The sequence below is a fragment of the Prionailurus viverrinus genome, chromosome E2 (genome assembly GCF_022837055.1).
Source record: "Prionailurus viverrinus isolate Anna chromosome E2, UM_Priviv_1.0, whole genome shotgun sequence".
Lineage (NCBI taxonomy): Eukaryota > Metazoa > Chordata > Mammalia > Carnivora > Felidae > Prionailurus > Prionailurus viverrinus.
In genome coordinates, this window is record NC_062575.1 from 49,252,364 (window position 1) to 49,262,886 (window position 10,523).

At 52.9% G+C, this 10,523-nt stretch overlaps 1 protein-coding gene across 2 annotated transcripts; it reads right to left on the reverse strand.

Annotated features, from left to right (window-relative positions):
• Nucleotides 1–1,436: 1,436 nt before the first annotated feature.
• DMAC2 (distal membrane arm assembly component 2) lies at nt 1,437–7,069 on the reverse strand. 2 transcript variants are annotated; one of them, XM_047835388.1, is made up of 6 exons: nt 7,034–7,069; nt 5,458–5,654; nt 3,732–3,812; nt 3,056–3,192; nt 2,799–2,961; nt 1,437–2,378 (listed from the first exon to the last, which is right to left on the reverse strand). In XM_047835388.1, the coding sequence occupies exons 1-6, from the start codon at nt 7,049–7,051 to the stop codon at nt 2,201–2,203; spliced, it is 774 nt and encodes a 257-aa protein (XP_047691344.1). In that variant the 5' UTR covers nt 7,052–7,069; the 3' UTR covers nt 1,437–2,200. The 2 variants fall into 2 exon arrangements, with proteins under 2 accessions (XP_047691344.1, XP_047691342.1); XM_047835386.1 differs by lacking the exon at nt 7,034–7,069 and adding an exon at nt 6,861–7,024 and having other exon boundaries at nt 5,458–5,694.
• Nucleotides 7,070–10,523: the final 3,454 nt, after the last annotated feature.

The following is a 10,523-nucleotide window of genomic DNA, read 5'->3' on the forward strand; positions in this document are numbered from 1 at the left end:
CGTTGGTTGTTATGGAACTGGAACAGGGAAAGTCCATCGAAAGTCCATCGTGGAGAGTGAAGAGCTGCCTTCCTGTGGAACACAGTGCTGGGGGGAGGTTGCAGGTCAACCATGAGCAGCCCGGTCCAACACTAACCTCCCTCAGCGCTAGGTACCCCCCTCCAGATTACGTCAGGGCCTCTCTGGCTTCTCTCCTAACTGCAGGCCACACTGGAGTCCAAGTTCCAGTCAGCCGACCGGAGAGAGCCCTTAGAACCACCCAGCTGTACTAGCTAACTCATCACTTCCAGTAAGTGCCCACGGACCCGTGAACTTGGCCCATCTGTGTGATATCCACCGTCACTGGTCTAACACCCTTAGACCCCGGTGTCCTGCGGTTTCTGACTATATGTTTGCAAATCTTGCAATTCTTCTAGTGTAGAAAGCTGCACGCCCTGGGTCCCGGCGGACGTCTGTACTCTGGAGGGCAGAGATTTGACCCTTGGTATTTGTGGGTCCGGTGATAGCAGGGGTGCTTGTGAGGAGTCTGCGGGGGCGTAGATGCCTGCTTTCAAGGCTTCTGCTTGGGTGAGGTGAGCATAGGGTTGTTAACCACGGGAAGGCTGCTGGGCTCCTCGGACATTGGGAAGGGAAGCTCTAGTGACTTGGGAGCGTGAGATCATCTGTCTCCTCTGATTCCAACCAGACGACCCCATTCCAGATTTTGGGTCCCTCGCGTACCAGTCAGCGCCCACACTTGCACATAAGAAACTTGTCAAGGCTGGGAATCCAACCGTCATAACTCGACAACCCACAGACTTCTAGATTGTGTTTTCAGTTCTGGCCACCTGCTGGTAGAACTTTGAGGGGGGGCAGTCACAGAAGCTCCGCAGTTCTCAGACCCTGGCCTGAGCTAAGCAAACAGACTTGAGCCTGTCATTGTCTGTGAGCACTGAAGGGCATGCCAAAGAATGTGTCCAGCACCTATGTTTAGAATTGTCACTACCGTCACATGGGTCAGGTGCAGCAGCCCCCGGGGGCTCCCGGGACACGTGCTTCAGCTGGCACCTCATCACAGCCCCAGGCGAGAGCTTGACTGTGGTGCCACCGCCGCCGTGGAATTCTCCATCCCGCTTCCCACCACCCAAGAGCTCAGCCCTGAGCTCCAAAGGCAGGACAGGACCAACCCCAAATCCCAGCTTTTGTGAGTCTGTCTCCTGGAACACTCCAGATGCCAGTGCTGTATGAGCGCGGATCCAGTCAGGAGAGAAACACCACATAGTAAATTGAGCAGGTGAAGTTTAATGTAAAGAATTATTGACTTGAATGGCAAATTGAAATAACGGACTCGCTGGTAAGGTGCCTCGGCATTTACTGGAGGTCCCCCAGGTGGGGTGCCATGGAGAGTCATTTGCAGGGAGGTGCCTCAGTGGAGGCACAGCTCTGAAGCTGCCGGCGGGGGGGTGGGGTGGGGTGGGGTGGGGGGGGTGGGTAGGGGAAGCTGCTGACCACTGAGCACTCAGGGCAGGGAGCCAGACCAAAGAGTGAGCACACCGCCATTGTCAGGAACCAGGAAGCAAAAGCCTCTCCTCCTGGAACCTCTAGGGCGCCCTCTACTGACAAACCTCTTCGTGCCACTTAGCAAAGGCCCAGGTCAGTTTTCACGGAGCAAACGAGAACGCTGAATTTGGAGCCAATACGTGGGTAAGCGGCAACACTGTGGGACCTGGGGCGCTCCCGGCATCTCGTGAGTGCAGGCCAGGGATGCCGTAGCCTGCGGTGAGCTGAGCGGTGTCACAACCCGAAGACCCATCCCCTAGCGTGCCAGCAGCGCCCCCGTGTCAGCCAGGTCCGGGCAGGAAGCAGCAGCACACTCAAATAAAGATACTTGGAGAGTCTCTGGACACAAGAGCAGAGTCTCTTACGTGCTAGTGGGCAGGTGTGGGGAAACCGTGGGGGGAGCACAGCTCCTGGGGCTGGTAACCCTCCCCCAGGCCTGAAGAGGCAGGAGGAGGTGACTGTTGGTTGGAACCCAGGAGAGAAGCCTGTGGACAGAGCCTCCTGACAGGAGACAGGAGCTGTGACCTTTCCCCCCAGGATGCAGCCAGCCAGAGCCCAACCCCCACACCGAGTGAACCCGACGGAAGCCAGAAGTATGGGGAACCGTGGGACACTCTGCCGGGTCCCGCTGAGATCCAGCCTGATGGTGGCTGGCCGAGGGCTAGGCAGGGGTGGGGCCGGCTGTGTCCCGAGGCTGCTCCTCTGGCCCCAGCTTGAGGCCCTGGGCCCAGTCGGCCCCCAGGACCTCGCAACTAGGAAGCATCTCTTCCACCAGGATCCGAGTGAGGCCCGGACTGGACACGGCAGGGAGGTCCGAGATGTCCAGTCTGCGGAGGTTCCTGAGAGGAGGCACCAAGGGGGGAGGCCTGCGTCAGGATGGCCTCTGTGTGGGGGAGGGGGTGTGCCAGCCCCCACTTCAGCCCCCAGCTCCTTAACAGTAACGTCCTCCAGGGTCCAGAAAACGTTAGAGCGGCTCAAGTACACGACACCCACCACGTTAATCCCGGACACACACTCTAGCTCCTACTGTTTACAACAGTGCAAATGTCACGGGGTCTTCGTTGAAACCAAAAGGAAGAAAAACCAGGCATCCTCTCCCTCTGCCACAGATTCACCGCGACTGCTCATCTGTGCCGACCCCACACGTGCTCCGGATTAGTCGTGGCGGCAGGGACACGGGGACTGCCTGACGGGCCCCCTCCCGCTTTCCCGCACCTGTCGGGTGGGAGCCCCCACCCTGGCTTGAGCCGCGGTCTCACCAGAGGTGGTGGAGGCAGGCGAGGCCCCGTTCAGAGACTCGGGGACAGCCGGCCAGCGAGAGCTCCTGCAGCGAGCTGGCCAGTGGGTGGAGGCGGCTGAGACACCAGTCATCCACGTGGGGGCAGCGCTGCAGCCACAGGGACTGGAGCTCCTTCAGGGCCACTGCAAGGGGGCGGGAGGGACGGCACTGAGGGCCTTTCTGGAACCCACCGCCAAAGGGAAAACGCACGGCCCTGCCCGTCTCCACCGCACTCACAGAGGTTGTCCAGGCCTTGGTAGTTGATGGCACAGCCGCTGGCATCGACGGCCTCTACGGGCACCGCCTGCAACTTCAAGAAGTCCAGAGAGAAGTGGCCACGCTGATTTGGCCGGATCCACTCCCTGCCCTGAAACCTGGAAGGGGGGGGAGGGGTGTCAGCAGGACACCCCCCCCCCCCCCAGGCCTCCAGAGGATGCTCCCCAGCCCCGGGCGACATGGTCCCACGGGATCTGGTGCACTCGCAGGCACCTGAAACTTTCAGGCCCTGAAAGTTTTCATGGGAACAAAATGAGGGGTAGATGCATAAATGACCTTTTTCAAAGAAGAAGAAAAAAAGGGGAGAAAAACCAGGAGGAGGAAGGGAAGAAGGAGAAAGGAAGGGGCCAAGGAAAGAAAAGAAACATGGATATTTACTGAGCACGTGTGCTGTGCCAGGCCTGTTCCAAGTGCTTTGGTAGCAAAATGGCTTTGAATCTTTGCAGCAAACCTCATAGGTTGGGTACAACTGCTGTCCCGTTTTACAGGTGACAGAGCGGAACAAGTTCAGGAACGAGCCCCAAGCCCTAGAGCCAGTAGGGGCTGGAGCCCAGAGCTCATGGGGAGTCAGGAGAGCCTCAGGGTCCGTGCTCCACGGCCTCCCCCCAGCCCACTTTGGACACTTGTGCCATCATACCTGACCGCGCCTCCCTGCTTCAGGATGAAATAGGCACCCGCGACGTAGGGACCGTATCGCTGGTTGATGTGGTTGAAGGGTCTGTGGAGAGAACAGTAGCTGAGGGTGCGGCCCCAGGAGGTCCCCCCGCACCCCTCCCCCACCATGCCCCGGTGCTGCCCAGAGTCTGCAGCAGCAGGTCTGGGACATGCAGACAGACAGACTGATGACACAGGCTGCAAGGATTTACTGGTATCTATTCAGTGCTGGGCACCAACAGATAGTGGCCCCTGCCCTTGTGAAGCTAATATACAGAAGGAAACAGATAACCAGGAAATTAAGGGCGAATTGGAGAGAGACTCTGTTCCACATGAAAACAACACAGAGGGACTGACTAGGAGTGCCTTGGGTCAGGGGTGGAGAAGCAGAACGCTACTTTATTAAGAAATACTTCTTGGGGCGCCTGGGTGGCGCAGTCGGTTAAGCGTCCGACTTCAGCCAGGTCACGATCTCACGGTCCGTGAGTTCGAGCCCCGCGTCGGGCTCTGGGCTGATGGCTCAGGGCCTGGAGCCTGTTTCAGATTCTGTGTCTCCCTCTCTCTCTGCCCCTCCCCCGTTCATGCTCTGTCTCTCTCTGTCCCAAAAAATAAATAAACGTTGAAAAAAAAAATTAAAAAAAAAAAAAAGAAATACTTCATGCAGGTGACGCCTGAGCAGAGATTTGAGTGGTGGGAAGAAAGTCGAAGGTCAAGGCAAAAGCCTGCCAGGCCAGGACAACAGCTAGTGTAAAGGCTCAGAGGCTCAAATTAGGATGGCAGAAAAAAATAGCCACGTGGACACCATGCTGGTGGGCATAAGGGGAGTAGGGGTAGGGGTCTCAAGGCTCAGATTTTAGGCCTTGGAGTCTGGCTTTCATTCTAGTTGCAAGGGGAAACCATTTGAGGTTTTTAAGCAAAAGAGTGTTTTCCTTTTTTTTTTTTTTTTTAGTTTATTTTGAGAAAGAGGGAGAGAGAGCGAGAGCGAGAGCGAGAGAGAGAGAGCGAGAGAGAGAGAGAGAGAGAGAGAGAGAATCCCAAGCAGGCTCCACACTGTCTTTGCAGAGCCCGATGTAGGGCTCAAACTTACAGAACTGTGAGATCATGATCTGAGCTGAAACCAAGAGTCTGATGCTTAACGGACTGAGCCACCCAGGCGTCCCTCTATTTTAGTTTCTTAAGAGTCCTTTGGATGATTTATAGACCATAGACTGGAAGAGGCAAAGGGGGATCAGTTTAGGAGATTAATGCACTAACCCTAACCATAAAATGAAGGGGCTGAGACCAGACTAAAATAGGACCAGTAACAACGGGTCAAATTTGCGATGATCTAGTATTTTATTGGTGGGCTAGAGGTGGAAAACAAGAGAAGAAGGATCAGGGAGGACTCCTTGGAATGTGGCCTGAAACACTGGGAACAGTGCTGCTGTTTCCTGGGATGGGGAAGGCTTGGGGGTGAACAGACTTTCTTAGGGGCAAGTCAAGGGCTTGCTGTTCCCCATGTTAAGTCTGAGGTGCCATCCATGTCTTGAGGTGCCTCCAAGAGATGGTGGGCAGCAGGTCACCCATATGAGCTCGAACCCTTGGGAAGGGTGTGGCTGGAGATGAAGATACAACTGGGCAGTGCTGGTATGGAAGCCACACGGCTGTCCGGGAGTCACAAGGGCAGGATCTGAGTTCTCCCCGGTAAGGCCCAGCAGCAGGGTTCTCACCGATTTTTCTGGTGCACCTTCGACACCCGCTTTCGGAGCAGGTGGTCCCTGAGAGCCTCCACGTCATAGAAGCGGTCAGCCAGGAACTGGAGCAGCAACCTCCCCTTCTTCTGATTGCCCTCAGGGGCCACCACCCTGCTCAGGCCACCGATGCCCCTGGTACCCCCATTCCATACTGGGGCCACCAGGTGCAGGGACTGGGGAGGATGGGAAAGGAGACGCTGAGCCTGGAGTGTCCTGTGAGAGTCAGAGCCAGATACCCCTGTTCTTGGTCCATGAATTGTCACCCCAACACTGCTTCCTGGCTCACAAATTTCTCCTTTCAGAACTTCCAAATTCTGCTTTTGGGACCCCCCCCCCCTCCAGATTTCCCCATGTTTCCCCCAAATTCAATCCTAAATTCTCTGATTTGGCCATTCTTGGTCATCCCAATTCTCCCCCGATCTTTCCCCAAACCCTTATGTTTGTGTATTATCTGAGCTCTTAATTTCCCACAAAATATCCCCTTAATTATACCCCATTTTCCTTGGAGTCTTCCTAAATAACCCACTTCTATCTCCCCAAAATATATATATTTTAAAGATTTTATTTGTAAGTAATCTCTACGCCCAATGCAGGGATCGAGCTCACAACCCCCAAGATAAAAAAATATATATTTTTTAAAGATTTTATTTGTAAGCAATCTCTACGCCCAATGCAGGGATCAAACAACCCCCAAGATCAAAAGTCCCACGCTCTACTGACTGAGCCAGTCAGGCGCCCCCCCCCCAAAATATAATCTTAATTTTTCTTGGTTTCTCCAAACCACCCTTAATCTACCTCCTCTTCAATCTTCCTCCAGTCTTCTCTTAGCCTGCTCCAATTTCTCCTTCTGTTTCAACCAAATTTTCTCAACAATTTGCCCAAATCCTTATTTTTCCTCAAAATTCCCAGGTTTCCAACCTCTCACTTTATTTTGCCCTAAATCCATTCCTTGATTTTACTCAGGTCTTCCTAGATTCCCTCCAGGAATATCGCAAGTTCTTCCCTTAATTTCCCCTAGGTCCCTCCCTCAGAACTGCTAAATTTGACCCTTTGTTTCCTGTCCTCAATTCCCATCATCCCTTTGCTTTTCCATAAAAATTCCGAACTGTCCCATGAGCTCTCCTCAACTATATCCTTTTGTCTCTTACTGTAGGCCCTCAAACCCTGGCTTCTCCAATCCCTCCCTAACCCCCTTCCTTTGCAGGTCCCACTCCCAGGCACTCGCCAGCCCGACTCAATAGAGCCCGCAATCCATCCCTCCCTCTGATTGGCTGGATGCGCCATTTTCGGAACACACTCCCTGCTTCCCCATTGGTTCCCCCAGCCAAGTCTCCGCCCCGCTTCCTCCCTAAAGCGCCTCGGCTATCTGCGACTCACACCGATCCTTCCCGACCCCCAGAGGCTGCGTGTCTGCGATCCCATCGCGAGCCTTAGTGGGAGAGGCCTTCTGCTGCCTCTTGCTCCTTGCTTCCTGGGTGTTGACAGAAACCCTGAAGGCTGAGACAGCAGAGCAGGCTTCAATCTGGGGGCTCATGGAGATCCGGTCACTTACCGCCTTGGGCGCCGCCATCTTGCTAGGCTACGCAACCGGAAGGGGCCGGTTTTTCTTAGGCCACCCGCTTGATTGAGCCTGAGACTACTTTTCCTAGGGTGACGCCCCCTCTATTTTTCCGACTCTCCTCTTAAAGGCACACGCACTTTTTTTTTTTTTTTTTAATTTTTTTAACGTTTATTTATTTTTGAGACAGAGAGACAGAGCATGAACGGGGGAGGGTCAGAGAGAGAGGGAGACACAGAATCTGAAACAGGCTCCAGGCTCCGAGCTGTCAGCACAGAGCTTGACGCGGGGCTCGAACTCATGGACCACAAGATCATGACCTGAGCCGAAGTCGGCCGCTTAACCGACTGAGCCACCCAGGCGCCCCAAGGCACACGCACTTTTTACTCCGGTTTAGGGATTCCTCCCACTGCCATTTCCATGGTCCTTACAATCAGACTCTGCAGGCTTTTCCTAGGAGATAGCGGTTAGTCCTTCCTGGTAGACTGGTAGAGTACCCTTCCTCCGACTGTACTCACAGTCCCCGTGAGCTGCTCTCTTCCTCCGGTTTTCACACTGACTAGGAAACTGAGTCATTCTTTACACCAGGATCAGGGGAGGAAAAGGTCGAGTGGGTGGTGTGGTTAGACTTCAGGATAAGAGAGATGAGGTCTCAAGACAAGTACTGTGATGTGTCTACAATTTCAGTTTGGAGTTCAACTCCATCTCTCAGTGTGAAGATTGAGTATTGAAGTCTTGTGGATAGAATTATTTAGGTGTTTACTGCGTATCTAGCACGTGGCCCACACTGTTTTGGGTACTGGGGTTACTATGGTGAAAGACCAAGCCCTTATCTCAGGGAGTCAACATTCCATGGCTGAGAAAGGATTGACAAGAAACAAAAGAATAAGCAAGATAATTTTAGGTAACTCATTTGATAAGAGGCAAATAACAACAGGCAATATAATAGGCAGCGACTAGGGAGTCAGGACATGAGTAAAAAGTCCTCTCTGAAGACGTGGTCTTTAAGTGGAGATGAAGGATAAGAAGGAAACAGCCATTCAAAGATCTAGGGGAAAGGTGTTCCAAGCAGCTGTAACAGCCAGTGCAAAGGCCCAGGGGTGGGAACCAGCTATCAGAGAGAAGTAGGAGACTAGGTCAGAGAGGTGGGCAGGAAGTGGACTGTGCCCTATTCCATTCTCAGGGGCATGTCATGATATGATTTACTTTTTTTTTTTAATGATCCATTTTTTTTGCACCCATAGCTACAGAGACATTATGATTCCGGGATATGCAACCATGCAACACAGACCAACTAGTCAATTCTAAACTAAACTTGGCTTCACAGGGTGCCTGGGTGGCTCACTCGTTTGAGCGTCAGACTTATGCTCAGGTCATGATCTCACAGTTCGTGGGTGTGAGCCCCGCTTCAGACTGTGCTGACATCTCTGGGCCTGGAGCCTGCTTCGGATTCTGTGTGTGTGTCTCTCTCTCTCTGCCCCTTCCCCAGCCCCAATCGCACTCTGTCTCTCTCAAAAATAAATATTTAAAAAAATTAAAAATAAACATTAAAAAAATTAAAAATAAGATAAAATAAACTTGGCTTCTTACAACTACCCTGTACGTGCTGCAGTCCAAAATGACACTAATCTCACATGAAAAGTTGTTATAGGGGAACCAGGAACCTGGCTTTGTGGCCAAATGTAAAAAACGACAAGTGTAGTAAACGGAAGTGTAGTAATTTGGTGGTTAGTTGGAACTCTGGTGCCCTTCACTGTGCTGCTTCATTCTTCTTACTCTTGTTTTTTTTGTCCTCCTTCCGCCCATCCATGATAGCTCTCGGTAGGTTTGAGTAAGCCATCTGAAACTTGTTCACTTCTTCGGGAGCTCACCACAGTGCTAACCTTTGCCATCAGTAGCTCTTAACAGACACTTGCTGTCTGAGGGCTCACAGCCCTCCGCAGAACTTTCCTTGGAATGGGTTTAGTCTGACCATCATACTTCTTTAGGGTGACCAGCACGCTGCATGACAAACAGCACTTCTAGAAGAATCTGGTCAGCTTCATCAGGAAGTGCTTGCTCTCCAGCAGCACCATGGCTCAACATAAGGCCCAAGAAATTCCTGGTTTACATTTTAAAAAATTGTTTACTTATTTTGAGAGAGAGAGTGAGAGCCCAGGAGAGGGGCAGAAAGAGGGAGGGAGAGACAGAGTCCCAAGCAGGCTCTAGGCTGTCAGCAGAGATCCCAATGCGGGGCTCGAACTCCCGCACCGCGAGATCATGACCTGAGCCAAAGTCAGCTGCTTCGCTGATTGAGCCACACAGGTGCCCCTGATTTACGTTTTTTTAAAAGATCATTTCTGCCGGGTAGAGAACAGACCTTAGGCAGTAAGGGTGGAAGTGGGGGCCAGCCAAGAGGCTACTGCAGTAGTCCAAGCAAGAGGTGAATGGAGACAGGAGCAGGGATGGGGCAATGGAAAATGGTGAGAAGTGCTCAGATTATGAGTCTGTTTTGAAGGTTGAGACAGTAGCTCAGGAAACTAAAAGGATGGGAAGGCCAATTATGGAGACAGGGAGACTGGGAAAGTGATAGATTTGAAAGGGCAAGTGCGGCGGGCTGAAGAGAGCCCCCCACTCCACACGCACAACCTCCAAAATTCATGCCTGATCCCTGAAACTTGTGAATCTGTTATTTTATATGGTAAAAGGAAGGCATGATTAAGTTAAGAATCTTGAGACAGGGCGATTATTCTGGATGATCAAGATGGGCCCAATGCAATGACAAGGGTCCTGTTAGCTAGAAGGCAGGGGGTCAGTCAGCAGGAGATGTGACGGTGGATGCAAGAGTGATTCAAAGAAGCCAAGGAATGTGGTGGCTTCTGGAAGCTGGGAAAGCCTTGGAAATGGATTCTCCCCTAGAGCCTCCAGAAGGAGCCCAGCCTTGTGGACCCATTTTAGACTTCTGGTCGGCAGAAGTACACTAACTGTGCGTTGGTTTAAGCCACAAAGTGGTACTTTGTTACAGCGACAGCAGGAAACTAACACAACCGGGTAGGTCCCAGTTAAGAGCTGTGTTGACCATATTCACCTTGAGACGCCTGAGACGTCTAGGTGGAGATGCTGAGTAGGCGTCTGGAGCTCAGTATGGAGGTCAGACTGGGGTCTGAGACCTGGGAGCCATGGGTGTGCAGGTGGAATTCAAACCCTAGGCCTGAGAGAGGGACTCTAGCAGAGGGAGGCCCACACCCCAGTCTTTTCCATGGCAGGGCCCACGCTGATAGCGATGGACTCTGTGGGCAAGTCAGGGGTCAGCAGCGCCCACTGCTCAGCTGTGGGCCAGCAGCCTGGACCCTGTGGCACCGCAGCTGAGGCATCGTGGCCTGGAAGCCACCCCTGGCTCCTCAGGCACACTAACTGGAAGGCCCTGGGGTGGTCCAAGTAGGGAAGACAAGGTCCAAGCCAGAGAATGCAGAGGAAGTGTGGAGGCTGAGGAGGAGCAGTGGGA

Excerpts from the sequence above, each read along its gene's own strand:
- DMAC2 (XM_047835386.1), bottom strand. The coding sequence starts at position 7,015 with ATGAGCCCCCAGATTGAAGCCTGCTCTGCTGTCTCAGCCTTCAGGGTT. Across the intron at positions 3,813-5,457 it reads AAGGTGCACCAGAAAAATCG|ACCCTTCAACCACATCAACC; the intron begins GTGAGAACCCTG and ends TTCTCTCCACAG. Across the intron at positions 3,193-3,731 it reads AAGCAGGGAGGCGCGGTCAG|GTTTCAGGGCAGGGAGTGGA; the intron begins GTATGATGGCAC and ends CCCCCCTTCCAG.